The sequence below is a fragment of the Vipera berus genome, assembly GCF_964194415.1.
Source record: "Vipera berus genome assembly, chromosome: 1".
Taxonomy (NCBI): Eukaryota; Metazoa; Chordata; class Lepidosauria; order Squamata; family Viperidae; genus Vipera; species Vipera berus.
Genome location: NC_138202.1, coordinates 273,565,124 through 273,592,109, shown reverse-complemented (window position 1 = coordinate 273,592,109; position 26,986 = coordinate 273,565,124). Strand labels below are relative to the sequence as shown.

The following is a 26,986-nucleotide window of genomic DNA, read 5'->3' as shown; positions in this document are numbered from 1 at the left end:
AATAGCATCTTTCCATTCATAATTCAAAGAGTTAATGATAATGCTGATCATTTGAAAGTCATCAATAGGATAGCCTTTTTCACCCAGTTCTTTTCTTATTCCTTTCATTTTAGTTAAGTGTTCTCCAATATGCTCACCAGGTTTTAATCTAGAACCATGGAACTCAGACAAAAGCAAACATGTAGACTCAATGGACGTAGGCCGGTAACATGCCTCTAATTGAGCCCAAATTTGTTGGGCAGTTGCATCTTGTGAAAATGTGAGCTGCAATTCAGTGTCCATGGACATCAATAATGTTGTGCATGCTCTATCATTCAAGTCCCATATGTCAGGAGGCCATGGCTGGGCAGGAGGATTAAACACCATCACATGGGTACCTTCTCTATGAAGCAAAAGTCCAACTTCACTGACCCATGCCCTGTAATTCTGTCCTGACCGCTTCAGTTTTGAATCACCAGCCAGTGGTACAATAGAGGGTGCCTGTTGAGGAACATGCAATAGGGGTACTGGCTGTGCAGGTTGTGCAATTGGGACTTGGCCTGCAGGAGGCACCAGTGGCGCCTGTGCCAGGGCCTGCGGCAGTTGCACTGAAGCTGCTACAGGTACTGGTGCTGGGGGTGGCTGTACTTGAGCTGCAATGCCACCCTGGCCAGCAGAAGGTGCTGGTGCTTGAGCTGCTACATTAAGTTGGCCTGCAGTCAGCACTGGCCTTTGTATTTGAGGAACCAGTGGAGGCTGCACTTGGGGTAAAGGCTGCTGTGCTCCATCTGAGACAGGAACTTTAATAGTAGCAGTATTAATAGGCATTCTAGCTGAAGCTCCCAATGAATGAGGAGGTGTGGCTGCTTGAAGCGATGCCTGCTGAAGGGATATCTGTAAAACTGCATTCTGCATTCTTTGAAATGGTGCTATAACATTGGATTCAGGCACCATTGTATCCTCATGTGTCATTTGACACAGAAGGCAGTCAGGCTCCCATTCGTCTGACACAAGATCCCACTGTGGGCGTGCCTCTGTCTTTGAGGGAGAAGGCACAATGGTGATCCCTTGTGGGTGTGGCTTTGCTTGTGAAGAGGGAGGCAAAATGGCCGATTCTGAAAACTGAATGCCAGCAGAGGCTCTCCCATGCTTTTCATACCATGCTGCACACAACTTTGCGTTTAGCAGATCCTTCTCTAAAACTTCAATTTGTTCATAATAACTTTGCAAAGTCTTCTCATGCACAGTTTGCCCAGGACTTGGAGGATAATAGCTCACCTCCTTCCCTAGTGTAGCCTTAGGTTTAGCACCAAACCTCTCATAATCAGCCTGATCCCCATGAGCAGAGGCTACAACTGGGGCATCAGCTTGAGAGTCTGTAAAAACAGAAAATGGTGAAACTGACCTTGGCTCAGAGGCTGCTTCTCCAAGACGTGTAGCCGATGCCAACGGAGTCTGTAAACTTGAAAGAAGATCTCTCTGTGGAACGGCTGCCTCCTCCTCAGCAGAGGAATAACTGGCCTTCTTCTTTCTCCCTTTCCTCGGCATATTAATCACTGCCTGGCTAATTGCCTATCAATAAATCTTGAAAATAAAAATAAACCATCCTCTGCTACCAAATGTCGCGGAACAATTAACAGTCCGACCAGAGGTGGATGGACCGTGGTTCATTTGCATGGTCAATATCAAAAAAAAGAAATCCAAGGCATATTCTATAGTAAAACTTTTAATGAGAAAACAAAAGACCTAGACTGACTGCATTCTTCCATCAGGCAGAAGGAGCAAGTAAAACTGAAACTGAACTTTTTCTAGGCCTGCGCACAAAACAGTTTAAAACCAAAACATTGGCTGGAGTCACTATGGTTACAAGATAAGATAAGGTGCAGAGCAGAAAGAGATGTACAAATAAAATGAGCGAAGCTGGCAAAACTAAAAAAAACACGCAGTGACAGACTCAGTGTTTAAAGCACTGGGTTTGTTGGCTGGAAAGCCGACAGCCCAGGTTTGAGATCCAGGTTTTGTGATCTGGGATGAGTGCTTGTCTTCACCCAGCTCCTGTTCACCTAGCAGCTGGAAAGTGTGCAAATGCGAGTAGATGAATAGGTAGCACTTCAGTTGGGAGGAAACAGCAATCTGTGACATCATGCTGGTCACATGATTGTGGAAACTTCTTCAGACAGTGCTGGCTCATGGCCTCAAAATGGAGATGAGCTCCACCTCCTATAGTGTAGCAGACTAAAATCCGCAGGAACTTCTCTCCTTTCCTTCCTTCATTGAGGTGCTTTGTACAATTTTTGTCATTTTACTTGTTTGGTGTTCCTAGGAGAAGATGCCACTGCAAGTTACTTTTATAAGGACAGGGGCTCAACATAATTTTCTATAGGCATTATAAAACTGCTTAAGCGGATTAAGACCCTGTTATGAGAGATAACTGCAGTTGAAAAATACTGTAAACTGAAGCAGCTTTTCTTGATCTAAGACCCCTCCAGATGGATGGATTTCCATTCCAGAATTTCAGCATTCTAAGAGTTGAAGTCTATATGTCTACAGGCCATGAGTTGGAAGAAAGTTGAACTAGAACCCACAACTGTAGTGATATGGGGGAGGAGATATTTGTGTATGCATAATTTATAATTATTATCTTCAGAAAGAGAAGAACCAAACCAGCTCTCTCCCAAATCCACAATGCCTATTTCTTTTATTTATTTAGCAAAAATATTAGTCTTTCTTCTGTGTTCATATAAGGCAAGTATCCCTTGAATCAAGCTTCATTCCTGGTAATTTCATAGTTATATTCATTTAGTTTCCTTGCTTGTTCCTTCTACTGAGGTTTGGGTTTTTTTCAAAATTCCTGGAAGAGCCACAACCTGGGAATTTCATGTCCCTTCCCAAGAATTAATCAGAATCAATCCTATTCAGCTTTTTCAAGATTACCGAAGATAGGTGCTGAAGACATGATGCAATTAAATAAGTTCATTTGGCATTAAGATGGAAAGAAAAGAAATTGAGCATAGGAACCAAAGAGCCCTTCAAATGAGTTCCCTGAAATGCTTATTAAAATATAGAAACAATATTTGAAAGAAACAGATTATTCAAACATATGAAATATTTTTCCTTTCACTCTTCTACCGTAACTCTTTTTGTAACTGTTATGTTAGTTTCCAAACAAATGGATGGTTAGTTTCCAGACAAATGGAGGTTTGGAAAAGCTATTGATTACAAATTGCATATGCTTTTCATGTAATCTCTGCTAACATAAGTCATGTGTCTTATGTTCATGTTCTAAGCAGACTAGGTAATAATAATAATAACAAGAACAACAAGAACAAGAACAACAGCAAGAACAATAATAATAAAGTTGGAAGGTACCTTGGAGGTCATCTACTCCAACCCCCCTGCTCAGGCAGCAAACCCTATACCATTTCAGACAAATAGCTGTCCAGTCTCTTCTTTAAAACTTCCAGTGTTGGAGCGTTCACAGCTTCTGGAGGCAGGTTGTTCCACTGGTTAATTGTTCTAACTGTCAGGAAATTTCTCCTTAGTTCTAGGTTGCTTCTCTCTTTGATTAGTTTCCATCCATTGCTTCTTGTTCTGCCTTCAGGTGCTTTGGAGAATAGCTTGACTCCCTCTTCTTTGTGGCAACCCCTGAGATACTGGTACATTGCTATCATGTCACCCCTCGCCCTTCTCTTCATTAGACTAGACATACCCAATTCCAGCAACCGTTCCTTATATGTTTTAGCCTCCAGTCCCCCAATCATCTTTGTTGCTCTTCTCTGTACCCTTTCTAGAGTCTCGACATCTTTTTTACATCGTGGTGACCAAAACTGGATGCAGTATTCCAGGTGTGGCCTTACCAAGGCATTGTAAAGTGGTATTAGTACTTCACTTGATCTTGATTCTATCCCTCTGTTAATGAAGCCTAGCACTGTGTTGGCTTTTTTGGCAGCTGCAGCACACTGCTGGCTCATATTTAAGTGATTGTCCACTAGGACTCCGAGATCTCTCTCACAGTTACTACTATTGAGCAAGGTACCACCTATACTATACCTGTGCATTTGGTTTTTCTTGCCTAAATATAGAACCTTACTTTTTTCACCATTGAATTTCATTTTGTTAGCGCCCAATGTTCAAGTCTGTCAAGATCCTTCTGTATCTTAAGCCTATCTTCTGGAGTGTTGGCTATTCCTGCCAGCTTGGTGTCATAGGTATTGCATTGTGTTGTCCAGACTAGCATTTCATTGTGGAAAACAAAAGTCAGTTATGTATCTCAATAAAGAAACACATTGTACACTCAGTCCTCGAAATACAACCGCAATGGAGCCTGTCCATGCCATGTTATGACTGTCATGTGACTGACTTTATTGTATGTCATTTTTGTGGCAGTCATTGAGCAAACACCATGGTTAGGAAGTGCACGAATGCTGTGGGGATGGTTTTGCCAAAATTGAAGTGCCAGTTTTCAGCAAAAACTATCACTAAACAATAATGTCACCACAGGATGCTGCAAATGGCTGTAAACGTGGCTGTGTTTCTAGGTGCCTGAAGTTCATCAGATGATCATGGAAGGACCCTGACTGGTAGAATTCCAAATTTGGGTCGTAAGTCCTTTTTTTGGGTTAGTCATTGGATGGTCACTAAGCAACCAGTAGTAAATTGAGGACTACATGTAGTGGTACAAAGGAAGAAGGATTTTGTTACCACTAGGCATTAGATCCCGATTCCCTTTTCTTAACTCTATTCTCGTTAAATATCTTAAAACTAATGTTTACTTTTGCTAATAAAAAACCGAATGTTTTTGCTTTACTTCTGCTTGTGTAATACTGGACATAGAGTCAAATAATGTTATAATTATCAGTGGCAGGAACTCATTTTTATGCTTACATTTTGATAATATAATTAAACATTTGTCTTATCTATCTCCCTTCGCAAGAGCAATCGGTGTTTTTTTCAATCTTTATCATACATTCCTCCTGATTATAAGTATTTAGATGAACTTAAAAGCTCACTTCATTTTAATTACTTAATTACTTTAATTACAACAAGGCCTTGGCGTATTTGTAGTCTTCAGTTCAAGGCAAAATAAATTTTTGTTATTTATTGAACTTGATTCCACTGATCAGTAGATGGCAGTATGCACTTGGATAGGAGCTTACTGTGGAAACTAGAAAATTGTAGTTCTTCCTGTTTGCTTTCAGGCAGCAAAATAAAAACGACTCAGGGGCCTCCTTTGATTTCACTTTAACTTAAGCGAATTTTCATTTTATACAGTTCATTTAAGAAAATGCTTAACGGTTGGTGTAAAGCTTGAAGTATGTCTCAGCATTTATTTTTAGAACCCTTTAGTCTGTGAAGTATGATGATGAGCTTATGATGGGGCATTAGCAGATGTTCTGATTTAAAGATCATAAACTTTTCTGATAATTGTTATATAGGTATTAATTCCCTAGCTTTGCCACACAAAATAGTCCTCCTATTGGTCTTATGAACGTAATAGAATTTCTAAAGTTATGATCAGTGAAGTACATAAATGGACAGGAAGTTACAATGTTTGTATAAATGTCATAGTTTCACATGAGTTCCTACGAATTACATTGAAAAATAGTGCTAAAAATCCTTCAGAGAATAGGGAACAAAATATGCCACAATTTTGGCCTCAGTCTTTTAGCAGTGTGAGTCAATTTTGAGATAGTTATAAGGGGAGAAATGGAACTTTAATCCAAACTGGCTTAACTTAATTGACCTACTGAATGCACGGTAAAAATAATACTTTTGAAGTGCTTTGAGCTGTCAGAATTTACTTACAGAAGTTTATAATTCTTCTCTAGCAATAGAAAGAAAAGGGACTCTGCAAATATTTCTGGGTATAGCTTTTTATAACAGGGGTCCCCAACCTGTGGGCCGCGGCCTACTAGTGGGCTGTGGGGAGGTTGCAACTGGGCTGTAGAAATGGCTGGCAAACGCCTTTGTGTGCCAACGCATCCTCATTTGTGTGAGGAGTGGGCAAGAGTGTACTCCATACGTGCATGCTGCTCAAACACATAGAGCTGTATATGTGTGCGCTTGCTGACTGCTTGCACAAACCATCACTTCCCCCCCTCACTGGTCCGCAAAGCCGAAACATTGGAGAACTCTGCTTTATAAAGTGTAGATAGTATTGTTTAGATCAGGGCTTTTCAACCTTTTCACCCATTGTACCACTTTTAGGATATGGCAACATCCGAGTACCACCAGTCGCCTAGTAAGGTGTCAAAAACTTGATGAGCAAAAAAAAAAAAGGAAAAAAGTGATGAAGTACAGGTAGTCCTCGACTTACAACAGTTCGCTTAGTGACTGTTCGAAGTTACAATGGCACTGAAAAAAGTGCCCCCTACGCCACAGCCGAGCAAGACACCTGCCTGCCCGCCCAGCGGTGCTCTTCCTCCTGTCCGAGGTTTTCATTGTTGTGAGCATTTCTGTTGAGGATTGGCAGCAGGGGTGGGGCGGGAGGGTGTCTGGTTTTTATCCCCCACCCTCCTCTGCTGGGTGGTTGCAGCAGGTTTTGGTCACTTCACATGACCCTGGGACACTGCGACCATCATAAATATGAATCAGTTGCCAAGCCTCTGAATAACTCACAAGACCCTGGAGATGCTGCAACATTCCAGCTGATCAGCGCTTCTTCTGGCTCTGCAGAAGCGCCAGGATCAGCACTGAGCTCCAGTTGTAGCCCCTCCCCTACTACCACTTTTCTAGGATGGTCATGTACCACCTGCCAGGTGCCAATGTACCACAGGTGGTACCCGTACCACTGGTTGAAAAGCCCTGGTTTAGATGGTATGGACCTCAGGAGACAAAGTGGGAATACTGAAAATTTAAACTAGTGATCATGTAGATTTTGGCAGGAAGGCGGTTGTAGGAAGAGAGCCATGTTAGTCTACGGTGGCAATAAAATAATATCAAGAATTTGCTAGCATCTTTTCCTACTTATGAATTTTGTTAAAAGGCATATGTTTTTGTGAACTGCAACTCATTGTCCCAGATGAGCTCACAAAAACCTACAAGTAGTCTTTGGCTTATGCCCACTTTAAAGGTAAAGGTAAAGGTAAAGGTTCCCCCGCACATGCGTGCTAGTCGTTTCCGACTCTAGGGGCCGGTGCTCATCTCCGTTTCAAAGCCGAAGAGCCAGCGCTTGTCCGAGGACGTCTCCGTGGTCATGTGGCCGGCATGACTAGACGCCAAAGGCGCACGGAACGCTGTTACCTTCCCACCGGAGTGGTCCCTATTTTTCTACTTGCATTTTTACGTGCTTTCGAACTGCTAGGTTGGCAGAAGCTGGGACGAGTAACAGGCGCTCACTCTGTTACGCGGCACTCGGGATTCGACCCGCCAAACTGCCGACCTTCCGATCGACAAGCTCAGCGGACAATTCAAAATTATGGTGTACTTATTATTGGTCCTTGAAGTTCTGGCTGTCACAGTGACCCTGTGGTGATGTGAACACAATCCAGGCAGAAAGCCTCCTGGGGGGCAGCATTTGTGACCCTCCCTATGAGGAAGCCAGCAGGAAAGTTGCAAGTTGCCCCAGTAAGTTGCTTCCGCTGCTTTGCCCGCCCAAAAAAAGTCCACTGTGGAGTATGACACCCCAGGCATCTTATACTCTGTGGCACCTGCAGCTCTGCAATGCTTTGCCCTACCATGGCTTCCCCTGACCCATCTGTGGCCCCCACTGATTCCCCATTCTCAGTAGTGCCCTTCCATGGTACTCCCTACGGCAGGGGTTCCCAAGTGGGGATGCCCTGGGTGTGCGAGACAATATTCCAGGGGGGTGCGAAAACCTGGTTTAGAAGATTCAATATGATAGCCTATATACATAATTCGTTATTTTGAACTTTTGTAAAGGGTGCGAGAATATATCAGAAGCGTTCTAGGGGTGCGGGATATAGAAAAGGTTGGGAACCACTGCCCTACAGCACCTGTACATCCATGCCTACTCTCTACCTGAGACTGCCTCTTCCTGCATAGCCTTGGCTTACAATGGCAACTGGAGCTAAAGGGCTGGCTTGTCAGTAAGCAATGGAGTCACGTGATATTATGCTGTAGGTCCTGTTTCTTACCTTAACAAGTTTAATTTAGAAGCTATTTTAGGGTGCTGAATTTTTTTTTTATTTTGAACATCTACATTCTGCTCTCTGAAACAAATATTTTCTCAGCGTGGCTTGGAAGCACAATAAACTAAATTAAAAGCTGCAACATAACACAATAAAACAAAAACTAATTAAAATATTTAAAAGAGTCATAAAGCAGCAGAAACAAGCTTAATTAAACAGCATCGTTAAAAGTTAATATTCTGAGGGTCTGGGGGAATAAAATATTATTTGTCTGGCACCAAAGAGAATAAAATTATAACCCTACTAAATTGACAGTTTAATGGGAGAAGACATACTAGTTACTTTAAAGCAGTTTGGAAAAGTAAAGATAAAATGGCAAAGGTGTCCTCAGTTTTAACTTGAATCTTGAGGTGGCCGCGTTGTTTCCTCCATAACAGAATGGAAGTGGGTCTGCCAATACTTTACATAGCCCACAGCCTTGAGATTGCCTAATGGTCACCATCCAAATGCTAACAAGTCTGACCCTGCTTAACTTCTGAATCAAGAACTGGTCAAACAGTAACTGAGGCTTGAGGAGTGAGACTAGCCCAAGAGAACTGATGGAGAAGGAGTAAATGGAAAGGACATAATCAGCCAGAAAATTACCATGGACAAATGTCCAATTGAAAGAGGTTGCCAAGTGCACACCATTCACTTAGAGCAGGGGTAGGCAACCTTGGCTCTTTTATGACTCGTGGACTTCAACTCCCAGAATTCCTGAGCCACGCTGGCTCAGGATTTCTGGGAGTTGAAGTCCACGAGTCATAAAAGAGCCAAGGTTGCCTACCCCTGACTTAGAGCTTCACCATTCACATTTTCTTGTGGGAATGTGGTAGGGAACTTTGGAAATCCTTCCTTCCTTCCTTCCTTCCTTCCTTCCTTCCTTCCTTCCTTCCTTCCTCCCTCCCTCCCTCCCTCCCTCCCTCCCTCCCTCCCTCCCAGGTAAATGGTTGCTGCTGGTTGAGGGAGGGAATGAGAGATTGAGAGACTAGTTGGGAAACCCGCCACGAAATATTAAAAATGAAGATCACATGACCACGGCAACAGTGCAGCAGCCATCAGTAGCATTGAAAGAGCCACAGATCCCCCAAATTTCATTTCCTCAGGAATCATGTGTGCTTGATTTTGGACACATTATGTAAGTTAGCCCATTTGAGGTATCTTGATTCAAAACTCATTGCCTTATGATGCACTGTTACGCCCAGTTAAATGACAGTGAGAGTTTTAGTAATATGTAAATGACTAGTAAGCCTCAATCCAGAAATGAGAGGGTGAGTAGGTAACTTTTGCTTACTAATGAAGAAAAATAAGCTATGATACACATTTTCTTGGTATCAAAATCAACTTGTCTAAGGGTCTATGAAGGTAAAGATACTGTATTCATAAAACAGTATAGAGCAACCTCAAGATGTTGCACCCAACTATTCCCTCTAGATTCAATAGCCCCATCTTTTCATCTTCCCGACTTTTCTTAATATATCCATTTATTTCCACTATGTATATGAGCAAATTTTTCAAAGCTTTGCTCCAGGCACTTGTTTTATTAATTAATTTATACATGCAAAGTTATTTTTATGCACCCTCATTTTTTATTTTGTTTTTAAAGGATGCCTATGAGGCGTATATGGGGTTCAAAAGTATTTTTAAAAATCAAGATGATGCTGGTGGCTGTCATTGCAGCAGGCCAGTTTCTCGTTTTATTTTCAATTAAAATAATGTTTAAGACGAAATCAAATTGAACAGAGATCTGGTCAGTGCCATGGGGTATTTTGTGAGGATATTAGTTCCCATAAGTCCTTTTGTTTTAATTTACAGGACTTATTTGGCTGCCTATCTCATATAATGATTCTGCTCTGGCTATTTGTTTCATATTGTTCAATCCACTGCAAAACAAGATTTGCTATTTTATTAAGCAGTAATATTTTAAAAATAACCTGAACTATGCGTGTACTGTGAAATATTCCCTAGGGATTCAGGATATTCTTTGGCAAACAAAACCCATCTTTCATTCAATTTTGTCATATCCTGGATCAATATATACCGATTGGATTATGTTTTAACTATTTGGAATAGATTGGAAACTCGATAGTCTGGAAACCAAACAGTTGCCAAGAGTTCAGTAATAATGTTTTGCCATCTCCAAAAATCTGAATTTACTTTTTCCATAGCAACTTCTGGTTAGCTATTGCATAGATTACGCATTATTAAAAAATGCAGGTGATGTTCATGATGATAATCTGGATTATATCAATGTTGCTGGGAAGGATCTAAGATCATTAAGGTATTTCCTCACTTCTTGTTAGCTTAGAACATAACAAACAGAATATTTAGTTTTCTGAAAACAATTTCCTTGTTTCTGTATATATTCTTGTAAATCCACGTTAGTGATTTTGGTTAAATTTTGTCAGATTCATACCATTACAGAAGGAACAGAAAATACTCTCATTTTGACAAGATTCCAAAACTACCCCTGCTGCAATCTTTTCCGAAGACATTATTCTTCCTTGTTAAAAGAATATAGAAAAAAAATTGGCTGTTACAGTCACACTGGTTTTTATTTCTATTTTGTTACTGAAAAGTAGCTTAAATACAGCCCAGGGCTGTATCTTAAGTGTAACAATGCCTGCAGGGAATGCAATCTTTCCATTTTTTGGAAAGTTGCCCTTTTGCAGGAATGAACTGCTGAGTCAGTGATGAAGATGGATGACACACTAACTTTGCAAAGGAAGGATGCTTACAATTTCTGCTGATTTCTTCCTATTTTATGATTGATAAAGTTGAGAAATGACTGCCTGACAGCTACCTAAATCTGAAGGACAGGTTTGTTTGACTGAAAGTGGGGCTTTTCCAAGACTCTGTTCTTTAGCTATGGAACATCCTACTAGATAGATGGTAATCCCCGTCTTATCTTCTACAACTTAATAGGGGTAATCCTCGCAGAGCGACCACAGTTGGGTCTGGCAACGTCATCACTAAGTGATTGGTATTAAGAAAACATCATAAAACCACAACAGACTTATGTTGTCAATTTCACATTGGTAAGAGAATCACCCAGAGACTTTAAGACAGGGGTCCCCAACCCATGGTCCGTGGACCAGTACTGGGCTGCAGCATGCCAGCAACCAGTCTGCACACACAAGCAAAGCCCCATCTGCGAGATGCAGGCAGCACACAAAACCACGCACCCTCCGGTCTGCAGAAAAACCTCTTCCCACGGAACTGGTCCCTGGTCCCAAAAGATTGGGGACCTCTGCTTTAAGACAATGTGATTGCAACTTACAACTTTACTGCCAGAGTCTCCATTAATTGTCAGAAGCTGGCTGTGAAGCACACAAATGCCAATTGTGACTATTGGGTGCTGTGATGATGATAAATGCCCACCAGTTGCAAAATGCGTGGATTTCAGTCGTGAGCGTGTCCCTGTTACAGAGACACTGTAACAGTCGTAAGAGGACTGGTTGTAAAGTTGCTTTGAATGTTCACTAAACAGGGCAGTCATTTAGGCCTGCCTAGTAAAGCTTTGCTTCCTAAAGTTCCATCTTTTGTAGAATTCCTTGAAATTGGCCATATTTTATCCTTATATTCTGGTTTTACTATGATGTCTTACATCATTGGAAGCCATCTTCAGTCTGTATAAACATTAAAAGACATTATAAATAAGCTAAGCAGACCTGGAAAATTTTCAGACTAATAGCAAAATGATAATTGATACATTCAATCTGATCAGTGTATAAATTAGTGTGATACTAGGTAACTGTTAATAATGGCCCAGTTTTCCCACCATGTATTGTATCTGTAAATTTTTGTCACAGCCTTCAGTACTGAAAATTGAAATACATATTTTCATCCTAGGCACTGATACCATTAGGATGATTTAATGGAATGGATTGTTATTATGTGTTAATTTTTATACTTCATATAAATTGTGTAAAATGCACTTTTTCACTGTATTTTTACTAAATACAGAATATTTGGTAAGCTGTTGTATTTAATGCTATATAAAAAAGTAAAAAATATAAACTAAATCAGTTACTGGAAGCAATAACTTGGGAACCAACTGTGGGTGATGCTTATTGTCATAACCTGGTTAATTACCTGATTTTAATGGAACAATTTTGGGAAAAGGGTATTTAAACCTTTTGATCTGGGCAAGAAATAGACAGTTTCCCCATTCTCAGTTTACTAACCATTACCTGACTAAATTAAGTCTGTTTATGGAAATAGTATCAATTTTGGAGGGGTGAGAAAAACAATTATTTTGAAATTTTGGCAATTTTATGTTGGCTGGGAAATTTTCGGAGTTGCAAGTCCACACACCTTAAAAGTTGCCAAGTTTGAAAAACACTGGTATAAATAAAATAACAGAATAGAACCAGACTGCATTTCCACGGCTTTGAAGCTGTGCTCTGCTAGTTCCCATCCCCAGGACCATACTTGGAAGAATTCCAGACTCCCACTGGTTTAATTTTAATGGATTAAGGCCAGATATAATCTTAAAATATACCAATAGTTATGCCAGTACACAAAGTGTTGAAAAGGAGACTGCAAAATAGGTTTCATAATCAATAACCACTTTGCCCCCATGGCTGGCATAATCTTCGTTGAGAGAATATCCAGGAACAAAGGGGTTAGGCATGACAGCCCCACATGTATCTTCAGAATTCTCTTTCCCAAGTGATCAGTGAAATATTGTTACCAATGAATCTCTGTGGCTGAACCTTTCAGTGGTATACTGTGGCAGCCGTGAGGCCTCCATGCCAGGCTGCCAGGAAAGACAATTTTCCAATACCTAAAAACTCTTTGCAACTTAACACTTCTGCAAAATTCTAGTCTTCTTTTGCCGTGGTTTCCATTTTTATTGCGCTGTGTAAAAGAACATTTTAAAATAATCTATCAACATGTATTTTATTTTCCTTTGAACAACAGTACATAATTATAGAATTGTTTTCGTACACACAGAAGTCATTTTGTTGCTTCTTTTCTCGATGTAAAACAGCACAGTAATCTTTACACAGTTGTAAGGTTCCCCCCCCCGCCTTTTTTTCTCTCTCTCTTTACACAACTTTCTCCAATGGAAGCAAATTGCAAGAACATATCGATGCTGGTATATTACATCCACTTACATTATTTAAGAACAGTAAATGGGAGAAAAATAAGTTATTTAAATATACAGAAAGTGCAACTTTTGTTAGTTGTTACATAATTTGCTAATTTTTTTTATTCCCAAAGAAATGGCATTTAGGGTTTAGTATGGACAAAGTATGTGGCTTAAAAATAAAGAATACGTATGTACAGCTATGACTTGGTGAACTGACCTTTATTGCTGCACTACAGTTTGCATAAATAAGATTAATGAGGAGTTGTGCTCTGATATCTTTATTTACAGCATTACCACTTGCACCCAAAGGCAAACTTATAATTAGAACAATTCTCAGGGGGACCATGAAGCATGTCTTACTGCCTCTTTGATTAACTGCTGGTTAAAAACCATCCTCCATGGATATTAAAATGGCCCTACCTGTCTGTAGAAGATCAATACAAGAGTCTAGCTTAATGTTCCAACCTAGGGGTCGTTCTATCACCTAGACCTTCTCTGCAATATGGAAATACTAAATGATTTAACACTTTTCCAAAATCAATATGAATACAGGAGAAATGGTCAGCAGTTGCGTCAGATGTATACTATAAAGGATATGTAATTTTTATACCTTAGTTTGTGTGTGTGTGTGAAACAAAAGAATAAACAATACATTTAAATTAATATCAACAGAACCAGCACTGGATTTGTGCACATCTGATCTCAGTTTAACAATTTGTTTCTGTCCTAATGAATATACTTCTTGAGATGTATAAAATATATATTTTTCATTCTGTAACTCTGTAAATATGAAACCTTAGTGGCATTGTTTGTATCCTGACGTATTACTGTGACTGGCTTCCAGCTTCCACTAGATCTAAACCATTTGTGGTAATATTTTTTTAAAAAAATCAACTTCTATAGTATATAACAAATAAATGAAAATTCCAGCTAATCTTACAGGCTTATAGCCACACAATCTACATGCAGAGCACATTTCTGCATATATAGTCATCCATTAATTTAATTAAAAAGTAATAAATTTGTACATGAGAAGAAATGTTCACCACAGTCCTTTTTTTCCTTTAATGAGTAGAAATCTTTTAATCACTTTTGTGCTTGTCAAAATAAACTAATAGAATAGTGAAGGTTGGAATGGTAAGATATTTTTTTTAGTAAAATTCCTCAAATACCTGATATCTTAAAGAAAGTAAAAGAAGAAAGATACCCGATAAGAAAGAGGACTTGGAAAGGCAAAATTATGCTTTGTAGAAATGTTCTTAGCTGAATATTGCATTTTTTGAAGTTGTAAAACAATTTCGTTTTTAGAGGTAATGCAATGGGAGGCACAGCAAGGTGATGAGAAACTATGTGAAATCAAGACTTCATGTTCCCAGGCTCAAACTGAGTCCATTGTATCTTCACACTATTGGGGCATTACTTATCCTGAAAAGCCTTATTATAGCTAATTAGTAGTTAGTAGGTACTACTGGACAATCGATGTGTCAAACATATTTGGTATATAATATGTCCAATCATGTACAAAAATAAAGTTTATCTATATTCACAGAAACAAGGAAGAGATTTTACATTGTATAGTTTAATAGTTTTAGTACACAAGAACATGGTACCACAAATAAAAAACAAAACAAAATCAGTTTGCTCCAGCAATCCATTCTAGTAAATCATTTCAATATCTGATAATATACATATTTAGCTACTCTTACACGAATTATAGCTTGAGAGTTCCCTTTCTTCCCCCACCACAAATCTCACTGAAATAGAATTCTTTTTCTGAATATCTGGATGATGATATTTTGCTTATTCAGCCAGTTGGGTTTTCTTTGGGGCAGAAGGAACAACCCATGTGTCCCATTGATATGGTCAGGATACCAAGTCAAAGCTGCAGCAAACCGAACGACAATGCATCAAAGTACACAAAATTGTAATTAACAGGGAAAAACATTTTTATCATATTTATATTTATATTTATATATATATATATATATATATATATGTACATACAAAAGACAAAATATCTTTCAGCCAGTAACGCCAGCAAACATTAACAGCTATAAACATCTTGTTAGCCTGAGAACTAAAGTCTGCAATTTCAAAAACAGCAACTTTATAAAAGGAGATGTGAGATATAGGAAATCTTTAAAATAAGCTGTTGCTAAATTAAAACTGCAACAATGAAAGATTTTATAAATCTGGAGGCTGGTAAGTAAATTGCTCAAAAAGCATTTTAAGGCAAATTAAAACTGGCTGCTAAATAGAACTTTTAAAAATTACTGTTATTCTAAAGGAAGGAGCTTAAAAAAAACCTGGTAAGTTGCAATAAAGATCAGCTGAAAAGTGTACCAAATTCGGAACTCTGACCTAGCTATTATCAGATGGAAATCTGTGGCCATCACTTGGTCCATACCTCATCTTCTGTTTATGGGGAAATTTGAAAGCTAAGTGTTCCTCCACTCTGACCTCCAGTTCCAATTTCTAGGATACTATATTGGGAAGGTCAAGCTTTATTAATATATTTTTATATAAATAGCTGAAATGGAAAGGATGTGGAAGGAACCTCTATGAGAGATTTAATCCTTAATACGTTTGTTGTGATTATATTTTCCCTCAGTAGGATATATAAATTTAAATTAAAAATCCTTAATGGTCAGTTAGCTAGGCTTTAGCCTATGAACAGAACCAAAGTATCTAGAGATCTACGATTTGCTACCTTCCCCCCCACCCCAAACTGAAGATATTTGCTGTTAAATTTTCAAGAATGTAGAAAGATCCCTCTTTTCCCAATGGCCAAAAGCAAGGCTAAGAGTCCTTAGCAAACTAAAACTATTCGTTGTGCCTTTTTTCTTTGAGGAAAAAACAGGTCATACCACTTTCCTGTTGTGGACAGCTGATGCTACGGTTTTATATGCAGGGATGAAACTGCAAAGTACTCCAGCTTTTCCCAGGACCAGATTTGCCCTTTCCCAAAGCTTTTTCTGGAGCAATTAGTGATGAAATAGCTTTTTTTTTAAAAAAAATGATAGGTATTCCAACAGAAAAATACTATATTCCAGAATGGGTTAAATTGTCTCTGGGTTCAGAAGCCTTGCTGCTGCTAAAAGCTTGCTGATGTGCCTCTCTTCAGTGATGCCAGCCTCATGAAGTGAAGTCTGTGACAGAGAAGGCACTTTACTTAAGTCATTGATTCCTGCAGCTCTGAGAGAGACTGAGTACATCGGGAGGCCAAGAGAAACTAGCCAATCAGTTACGGAAGAGATATTTCCAGGCGATACAGGTTTTCGGCAAATTTCGGTGAGGCCACCACTTGGAATCTGTAGCAGAAGAAAAGATAATTCAAGCTGTTGTTTGGCCTTTTTCTCTAATTTGAAAAAATCAATTTGTTCCATGTATAAAGAAACTGCTGGGATTCTTAAATTCCATCTGAATACATACTATCTTCATGTGAGAGAATGTGAGAACATAATATTTTTCCCTTGGGGAAATGGTATGGTGAGAATGCTAAATTAATTATTCTTTGAATAATTTTTTTCAGAGCCTAAGTAATGCAGTCCTTAAACTGAATAATGCATCCAAATTCTTGTATACTTACAATAGCAATAGCACTTAGACTTATATTTATTTATTTATTTTATTGAATTTGTATGCCGCCCTATTCCCGTAGGACTCAGGGCGGTTTACAGGGCAGTTAAAACCATGAAATACAAAAAATTAAAATCAATTAAAACAATTAAATTAAATTCAAGCCCCAAGAGTAAATCTAAAACCCAGTTAAATTAACAACCCCACAGTCTGGACCAAACAGATCAAAGAGCCAAGTTTTCAGGTCCCGGTGAAATGAGCGAAGGTCGGGGGCAGTCCTATACTGCTTCATAGTGCTTTACAGCCCTCTCTAAGTGGTTTACAGAGTCAGCATATTGCCCCCAACTATCTGGGTCCTCATTTTACTGATCTGGTAAGGATGGAAGGCCGAGTCATCACTAAGCTGTTAGAATACAGTACTGCAGGCTACTTCTGCTGACTGCTGGCTACCAGCAGTTTGGCAGTTCAATTCTCACTGGCTCAAGGTTGCTGACTCTGTAAACTGCTTAAAGAAGGCTGTAAAGCAGTATATAAATCTAAGCGTATTGCTATTGAGAATCGAACTGCTGGCAGTCAGCAGAACTAGCCTGCAATACTGCGTTCTAACCACTGCGCCACCAAGGCTCTTAGTAAAGAGTCACCTGGAATTTCATACTAAATGGCCATCTGCTTCTTGCCATCAGCTTCTAAACAGTTCCTGTGGAAGCAGCAAGTTAAACAAGAGAAAACACCAAGAAGTCTTTAAAGGCAATGATGCCAGTGATAGACTGGGAACAATTTCTGTGCTGCTAACACAGTGCTTGTAGAGGAGACTGATAGGTAGCGTGTAATCAAAGATTCCACCATCTATCAAGGAAAATGAGATAGCTGCCAGTAGCTTTCTATCAGTCCTTCACTGGCAATGCAGAGGTTGAATATTGTCACCACTGCAAAAAACAACAACAAAGGAATAGTCTAGTTTTATATGCGAGCAGTTTTTTTAAACAAACAAACAAACATGAAAAAGATAAGCTGCATTTTTAAATATACAATCTATTCAAAGTTTTCCCAACCTGCAATTCCAAGTGGCAAAACATCAAAAGGACTCAGATTTTTTTTGCTTTTATCACAGGCCCTTGAACTTGCCACAGGGATTTAATGCTGACTTACCGCCATACGGTGCTGCTTTCTCAGCTGCTTCACTCGTACTTGATCCAGGTTTGTAGCAACATCCTTTTCAGGCTGATCTAGGTCTTCAGCATATCTTTGCACCAAAGGTTCAGGAATCCCACAACGTCCATGCTGCAGATGTCCAGATGAAAATGCAAGTTATAATGAAATAAGCAACATTCTATGTTCCTTCTATACCAAGGGTCCTCAACCTTGGCAACTTTAAGACTTGTGGACTTCAACTCCTAGAATTCCTCAGCCAGCAAAGCTGGCTGAGGAATTCTGGGAATTGAAGTCCACAAGTCTTAAAGTTGCCAAGGTTGAAGACCCCTGTTCTATGTTCCTTCAGATATTAAGTAATGGTTCCCTAAGAAATTATAAGAAGTTTAACTTAGCAGCTATCCTTTCCATATACACATCTATATATTTAATAAGTTTAAAAACTGGAATCCCGGGTGTAGACATTTGAAGTTAGTAAAAATAAAAACAATGAACTACGGGATATAAGAGAAAATTCCTCTTTATTGCTTCTTTATCGGCCGATTTTACAGCAACCAGGCAAAGAAACATGAAGGAGAGCGAATTGCTTACACACTCCACGAGGACATCTGCTCCCTTCCACAGCAGAATCAAGCCTGCGACGACCGCACACAAGGGAACGAGACGACCTCCTTGACTCTACTTCAAATGAAGAGCCTGTCAGCCAGCGCATGACTACACGCGGCGCGACAAGACTTACGCACCTAACAGCTTATATGTGCCAAGCAGCTGCTAGGCGCGACTTTTAAAAATCAACCAGAGACTGGCCTTTTCCAGCAAAGCCGGAACCACTGTGATTATAAACGAGCGAGCTTGTCACGAACAGGCCACACCCACATTCCACAATTTGAACATTATAACTGCCATACAAGTGTATGTACTGACTCCCTTATCATTCAGCCCTTGCTCTGATGATGTCAACAGCTTGTTGATGAAAGCTCAGCAATAAAGAAGAATTTTCTCTTATATCCCGGAGTTCATTGTTTTTATTTTTACTAACTTCACACATCTATATTCATGACTTGAATTTATTTCAGTAATTGTACAAGGGTTTTCTATAAATTGGTAGTGAATTTATTTCTTAAGAATGTATATGGAGATTTTCAATCATCCAGGTCAAGGTTGTCCCAAAGGTGCTTTTCAAAAGACAATTGGACTTTCTTAGGGTCCCCCCCCCGAAATGAAGATGCTTCTTGAATGAAAAGTGAAATGTTTTCAAAGAAAAACCAATAAAATCCAGTTGTTTTTTGAAAAATGCCTTTGGGGTATTCCTTAAGAAGCCTTAAAAATCACTGTCCTAATCCATTGCTCTCAAAGTGTATTTCCCATGCTTTCCATGCAGACTGGTGTTATGGGTGTTAAACTGAAAAGATATGAAAGGCATAATATTGTGGGAAGCTGGACTTGAGGTGAACATTGGTCTAAAGGGGCTCGCCAAACAAAATCAAAGCAAACAAGACTTTAAAAAGGCAGGCTTCAGCATATACTTAACTTTCTCATTAAAATCGATGGATCTAAGATGTTACTGGAAAGCCAGTTTGGTGTAGTGGTTAAGGCAGAGGTCCCCAACCTTTTGGGCACCAGGGACCATTTCCATGGAGAAAGGTTTTTCCATGGACCGGGAAGTGCGTGGTTTTATGTGCTGCCTGCATCCCATGGATGGGGCTTTGCTCATTTGTGTGGCCCGGTTGCTGGTATGCTGTACTGGCCCATGGACCGGGGGTTGGGGACCCCTGAGTTAGGGCATCAAACTATAAACTGGGATAACAGAGTTCTAGTCCCACCAGAGGCACAAAGTCAGCTGGGTGACCTTGAGACAATCATTCTCTCTCAACCTTATACAGCAGGCAAGGGTAAAACACTTCTGCAATTTTGCCAAGAAAACAGCAGAAATTAGTCCTGGTAGTCATTAAGAGACACCAAAAAAGAGGGGTTTGAAGACACCAAAAAAGAGAGGTCCCTGGACTTCCGGTGGCGACGCGACGCTGAAGACAGCCATCTCCGGGCTGTCCGCTCCGCGGCTTTGTTGAATTGCTGAAAACAGCGCCGATCAGCTGTTTTTGGTAATTCGGAAGCCCCCTCCCCGGGAGAAGAGGAGGGGGTGAGGCCCCAGGTAGGGGTTGAGCTCTCCAGGGCCGCCTGAGCTTTAAGTTTGGGCGGCTGAAGGATCGAGCCCCCCCGAAGCCTGGGTTTGCTCCGGGCTGCGCAGCGCCTCTGCTCCGTGTTTTTTGGAGCAGAGCCAAGCGTTAGCAACCACCCCTGCCAGAAGGAAAGACTCTCGAGTGTGAAGACGCAGGCAGAGTGGTACAGGAGGTCAAGGTGAAGTGGACTTTTACTCTCTAGTTCAATGGACTTTATGGCTCTTAAAAGTGAAAGTGCGTAAGTGAAAGTGGGGGAAGATGGCGACTAAAACTTCCAAAGTTCTCCGGAGTGCGGGGGCTTCCCCGGTGCAACAGACCTCGTTGCAAGCTTTGCTTCCTCCTGCACCTGCTCCGGCATTGACGCTTAAGGATTTACAGGATGCCTTCGAAAAGCATTCACAATTAATGTCAGATATGATGGATGAAAAGATGGAAAAGCTGGAGGAGAAACTGGAGGAGAAGATGGAAGAGAAGTTTAGAGCAATGAGGGCAGACATCTTGCCTGCAATTGAAGGTGTGGCCGTATGTGTTCAATGTTTGGATGAAAAAATGGAGGATCTCAGTCAAAAGAATTCCATATTAGAAGCAAAAGTATTAGAGAATGAAAATACAATGGACAAAATGGATGGAGACTTGACCCTCGTCCAGTACCATCAGATGGAGTTTGCTATCAGAATCAGAGGCTTAAAAGAGAATCCTAAAGAAGATTTAAAGCAGTTGGTCTCTGAGGCTTTGGAAGCAGTACTGGGTCAGTCAGCAGCTGAAATTGAGGGAAGTATAGACAAAATCTTTCGTGTGAACTCATGGATTGCAAGGCAGAGGAAGTTACCTAGAGATGTGGTGGTTTACTTTACAAAGAGAGCAATTAGAGATGAAGTTATCCAAGTTGCTTATGATACTAAGCTTGTGGTTGCTGAGCAAGAAGTTTTGGTTTTAAAAGAGATTCCTCCAAAAATTTTAAGGAGAAGGAAAGATTTTGCCTTTTTGGCACAGGAACTTAAGAAATGTGACATCAAGTTTAGATGGGAGATTCCAGTGGGCATGGTGGTGATGCATGAAGGCAAGAGACACCGTTTGGTCACAGTGATGCAGGCACGTGATTTTTACAGTAAAGTTTTAAAAGCAACCCCTCTACCACTTTTGGAATCTGTAAAGGGAAATGGTGAGGGAAAGCCTCAAGATGCTGAAGGAACACAGACAGAGGAGAATGGTACTGGAGGGGATCAAATTACAGTTTCATCGGCAGCTGCTAGAGAGCAGAGGATGACGCGTGCCGCTTTAAGACGAGTGAGACAAGAGCAAGAGCAAGATCAGCAGAAAGTTATGGAACCTCCAAAGCGTACTTATAGCGAAGCTGTGGGAGGGGCGCGGCCTAAGGAAGTTAAAGGGGTCCTGGCAGACGTGCTCCAGAAGCTTCGGGATGCCAAGAATGGCGACTAAGTTCCTAACCTGGAATGTTAATGGATTAAACTCACCACAGAAGAGAAAGAAAGTTTTTCAATATTTAAAACAATTTAAGACTGATGTTATCTGCTTGCAAGAAACGCATATTAGGGTTATGGACCAAAAGTACTTGTTGAATTCAAGGTTGGGTACGCAATTTATTGCTTCTACAATGAATAAGAAAAATGGAGCGGTTATTTATGTTAAGAATACTCTGACAGCGGAACTAATTGAAGTAGATAAACAAGGAAGATATGTTATGATAGATTTGCTGTTAGAAGGCAAAAAAACGCTTTTAGTTGGACTGTATGCTCCTAATCAACAACAAGCTGACTTTTATAGTTCACTACATATAAAGATTACCCAGTTGGATTATAAATCTTTTATTTTTATGGGAGATTGGAATGGTGTCTTGGATGTACAGCTGGACAAATCTGGTTTTTTTAAACATGCCCCGAGTCATGCTAGATTGCCTAAATCTTTTTTTGAAATGAAGGATGATCTGGAATTGCGAGACATTTGGCGAGAAACACATTTACATGAAAAGGATTATACTTTTTTCTCTGACAGACACCAATCTTTCTCTAGGATTGATTTTATATTATTGACTAGTGATTTTTTTTCTAGGATTAAGAAGATAAAGATTTGCGCAAGAACTATATCTGACCATAGTCCAGTCTGGTTAGAGATTAACAAGGATAATAGAGATAGGCGTTCCTGGCGCGTAAATGAGAATTTGTTTAGAAATCAGAGAAATGTGGAAGAATGTAAAAAGCAGATGAAGGACTTTTTTGAAATTAATATGAACAAGGATACTTCTATGGACATGGTTTGGGATGCTAGCAAAGCCTATATGAGAGGGGTGTTAATATATATGAATAATAAATACAGACGTAATTTGGAAGTTAGGAGGAAGGAACTGGAGAATGAAATTAGGGAAAAAGAAAAGGCCCTAATTTTGAACCCATCGGATGTGAAGATTAAAGAGGTTATTATTTTGCTAAGAGGACAATTTGATAAGTTGATGGCTGATCAGGTGGCAACTAACTTACGGTTTGCTAGGCATAATACTTTTTGCAATGCCAATAAACCAGGTAGGTGGTTAGCTTACAGGTTAAAGAAAAAACAAAGGGCTTCTAACATAGATAAAATTGAACATAAAGGCAAGGTTGTGTTTCAACAGGACCTTATTAAGGAAGCCTTTGTGGACTTTTATTCCAAATTATATGTTAAGGATAAGATTAATGAAATAGATATTGATGTATATTTGAAGAATGCTAGCATCCCGGTTCTTACACAAGAACAAAAGGAAGAGATTAATCAATTTATAACAGAAGAAGAAATTCTTTTAGCAATTGAAGGTGGACAAAGCGCCAGGCACGGACGGACTGACTGCGGTCTATTACAAAAATCTACAATTGGAGTTGATAAAGACATTAAGGGAATTGTTTCAGACAATTCAGAGGGGAGGAAGGGTGCCTCCGTCTTGGAGAACTGCTTTTATTTCCTTGATTCCGAAGGAAGATCAGGATGTTACCCAAGTAAGAAACTACAGACCAATATCACTTTTAAATACAGACTACAAGATATTTGTTTCTTTTCTTTTTTTTTCTTTTTCCTTTTTTATGTAATATTAGTATTGCTTGTAGTCATTTTATATGAGCTAGAGTGCGATAGACTTAATAGTTTACTGTTATTAGTATATGGATGTTTATGATTGTTCTTTGTTTTTATACCTTGTACTTAGCTCTGGGAAGTCGGGGGGGAGGGGGGAATGGGGGGGGAGGGATAGGGAGGGTTAGGTAGGGGTGGGTGGAGGGAAGGGGGGATTGTTAAAGATAAAAAGTACTGTAAAACTTTTCAATAAAAAAAAAAGAGAGGTCCCTAATTTTGCTTCTTTAAGCCTATTCCAAGTAATATGCAAGTGAATACGATTTGGGGCTTTGACAAAGACTTAATTTATATATTTATGGGCAGTATAGATAGTGGCCTTTATTGGTAGGCCATTATGTACTGCCATACAGATAATATTCACTACATGGAATACCCGTCTGAGTTAGGATTTGCAACTTGATAATTATTAATTACTAATATTCAAAATGAAAACTTTTTAGTAGAACAGTGAAAATTGTTCAGTATATTATATATTATATATTGAGCCTTGGTGGAGCAGTGGGCTAATGCCTCCTTAAGTAACACCAGCTGCCTGCAATTAGTGCAGGTTCGCATCCCACCAGGCTCAAGGTTGACTCAGCCTTCCATCCTTCCGAGGTAGGTAAAATGAGGACCCAGATTGTTGGGGGCAATAAGCTGACTTTGTAATAATGCCGCTTGGGGGGGGGGGCGAAAGCCCTAATAAGCAGGCATATACATAGAATGAAGGCTATTGCTAAAGCACATTGATTTGTGCTTTAAATTGTAAGCCGCCTTGAATCTTCGGAGAAGGGCGGGATATAAATGGGATTAAAATAAATAAAATAAATAAAATAAAAATAAATATAGATCTACCAAATGGCTTACTATATCACCACTGGAACAGAGTATGTCTACTTACGATTACTAAAATACATGGATGCCGCTGGGGTATGATAAAAGCCCTAATAAGCAGGCATATACCTAGAATGAAGGCTATTGCTAAGCACATTGATTTGTGCTTTAGATTGTAAGCTGCCCTGAGTCATCAGAGATGGGCGGGATATAAATGGGATTAAAAAAAAAGACATTCTAAGGGTGAAAAGAATTGAAAAGGTATTCCAAAGAATTAACATTAGGAACATTTTAATTTTCTGGCACCTTATCAGAATAGGGCTCCTCTGTAAGATCAATATCTTCGGATTGCAGCTTGTTTTCTATCAACATTTCAAGATCCAGTCCTCTGTTACAGGATGTCTTCTTTACTGAAGAAGGATCTAGTTTTAACACATGTTGCTGGACACTAGCTGTTTCTGGAAGGTCAGACAACCAAGGAGGCCTTATGCTGGAAGGACTTTTGGGTTCCTGATCAGGAAATGTTCTGCATGAAGTCAGTTCATGGGAACTGGAGGAACCAGATAGGGTAAATTTTTTTGCTGGCAAAGACGGTACATCTGAACAAGAGAGAGTTGAGGGGAGATGACAGTGTCCATTAGAAATGCGCTCCCTGTTTTTTTTTGCAGGGACTGGCGGTGGCTGGGAAGATGCTTTGGGTTGCGTTTTTGCTTCACTCGTATCCTTCTGACCAGTTCCCACATTTTCCTTGCAGCTAGAAGTATTAGCTCTTCCAAGAACAAGGGTGCTCTTTTTACAACTTTCAAAAGGAGTCCAGGTCATACCATGTGAAAGTGAAGATGTCCGAGCATCACAGTTCTCAGACAAACGCTGAGGGAACATTCTTGCAGAAGGCATGGTCGCTGACAGGTTGAATTCCTTTCTCTTCTCCTTAGGGCCACCAGCAACCTCTTCTCTCTGATTAGCCATCAACAGTTTCATCATCTGCCCACCACCTTCAGAATCAGTTGGTTTTTTTGATGAATCCAGAGGTGAAGCATCCACTGATTTTATACTACCAGTGCCAATATTTCCATGAAGATCTCCAAGAGAGTGGGATCTTGGCCACATAGGTACATTTGGGGCTCTTTCTAAAATTTCCCAGCTCCGACAGATCCCAGTTGGCAAACTTCTACCTTTCTTCTTGAGCTCCACAGCTGCTGGCGGCTTGAGACGGTTTTTTGAGATTGGATGCACACAGCTGAACTGGGTTTTCTTTTCTTGCTGATAAGCTTCTGTTGATTTAATTAAGGGTAGAGTTGGAAAATTCGCCAGTGGGTTTCGATGGAAATCCTTAAAATTATATTCACTGACTAGTTTTGAGGGCAGGAGACGAGGCTGTCGTATTTTAGCTGAAACAGAATGAAGTAAACATTACAAGTTTAGAAAAGAAGTAGATTTTTGAAACAAATCAGCACCTGCTCCCTCCTCGCCCCCTGGGATGCCCAAGCTTTATTATTTATCTTGATGTATACTGTATGTAAAGTAAAGGTAAAGGTTCCCCTGCACATGCGTGCTAGTCGTTTCCGACTCTAGGGGCCAGTGCTCATCTCCGTTTCAAAGCTGAACAGCCAGCGCTTGTCCGAGGATGTCTCCGTGGTCATGTGGCCGGCATGACTAGACGCCAAAGGCGCACGGAACGCTGTTACCTTCCCACCGTAGTGGTCCCTATTTTTCTACTTGCATTTTTATGTGCTTTTGAACTGCTAGGTTGGCAGAAGCTGAGACGAGTAACAGGCGCTCACTCTGTTACGCGGCACTCGGGATTCGACCCGCCAAACTGCCGACCATCTGATTCACAAGCTCAGCGTCCTAACCCGCTGAGCCACCACATCCTTACTGTATGTAGAGAAACAAAATTCTGAGGAATATGTGATATTACCTGTACAGATGAAGTCTGTCTAAATTTTAAGCTTTAAATAACAATCGGAACAACAGTATATCAAAAGGGGCAGGTTAATCCTTTCTTCCCCCAGCTCATTTGACATTTCTCAACTGAAATGGTTTTCTCAGGAGAAGAATTTTTGATTCCTCAACTGGAGGTTTCTCAGAGCTAGAGACGTGGAGGCACAGGCAAGTAAAACAAGACTCCTGCACTTGATAAAGCTTCTGCTCAATCATTCTAGGGCTACATGAACGGATGCAATAAATGTATTTATCTGGACTGTAAGAAAAGGAGGAAATGGAAAAAAACAGCCCAAAAAACACATCACTGAAATGCCCTTGTAATCTTAAGTGGTAAGCCCCACTTTCTATGTATTACTGTCATGCTCCGATTCAAACCGATCCCTGGTAAATATTACGAACCAATATGATTTTGGGTAAACCTAGAATAGGCCTCTCTATATTGTGCCATCCACTTCTTGTGCTGACGCCTGTTTTTCAGAAAGAGAGGCATTCCATTTACAAAGGCTGAAAGAAGCTGTGATCACTGGGATAGCGCACAGCAGGTGCTTCTCACTTTACAGGCTGTCAGGGCTTCATTCCACTTGACATGCTGCAGTTTACATAAAAGGCTCCAGTAGGAGCTCAGCAACACAGCGCTTTGAGCCAAGGAGGATGCCACGTGCATATCAAGTAAAGCAACCCTTCTCTAGAAAACAGTCTTTTTTTTCCTTTCTCAAGGCTCTGAATAACTTCCTCAATCTATTGTAAGCAGATGAGCTAATTCTTTATCTGAAGCACTTCCTCATTATGCTTTTGTACTAGCGGAGCAACTTCATTCAACACAGCTTGCATGCAGGAAAGGGGCGGGGTCTTTTATACTACATGGATATTAAAAAAAAAGCAATTACCCAAAACAAAGGTGAAAAAATGAGAGCTCTATATTCCCTGCAGGGAAACGGTCTGTCCAGACAACCTTGGAAAAGTGCACAAGCCCCAGAATTGGTGTGTCCCCCTTA

General features: G+C 40.2%; 1 protein-coding gene across 2 annotated transcripts in view; it reads right to left on the bottom strand.

Annotated features, from left to right (window-relative positions):
* Positions 1-14,262: 14,262 nt before the first annotated feature.
* Positions 14,263-26,986, bottom strand: part of SASH1 (SAM and SH3 domain containing 1) — a gene marked incomplete at its 5' end in the record, with an annotated part of 629,783 nt that continues 617,059 nt past the window's right edge. For both annotated transcript variants that reach the window (XM_081314824.1, XM_081314825.1), the window contains 3 exons: positions 14,263-16,517; positions 17,935-18,066; positions 24,351-25,435. In XM_081314824.1, coding sequence (XP_081170950.1) covers positions 16,266-16,517; positions 17,935-18,066; positions 24,351-25,435 — 1,469 coding nt within the window. In that variant the 3' untranslated portion in view covers positions 14,263-16,265. The remainder of the gene's footprint in view (positions 16,518-17,934; positions 18,067-24,350; positions 25,436-26,986) is intronic.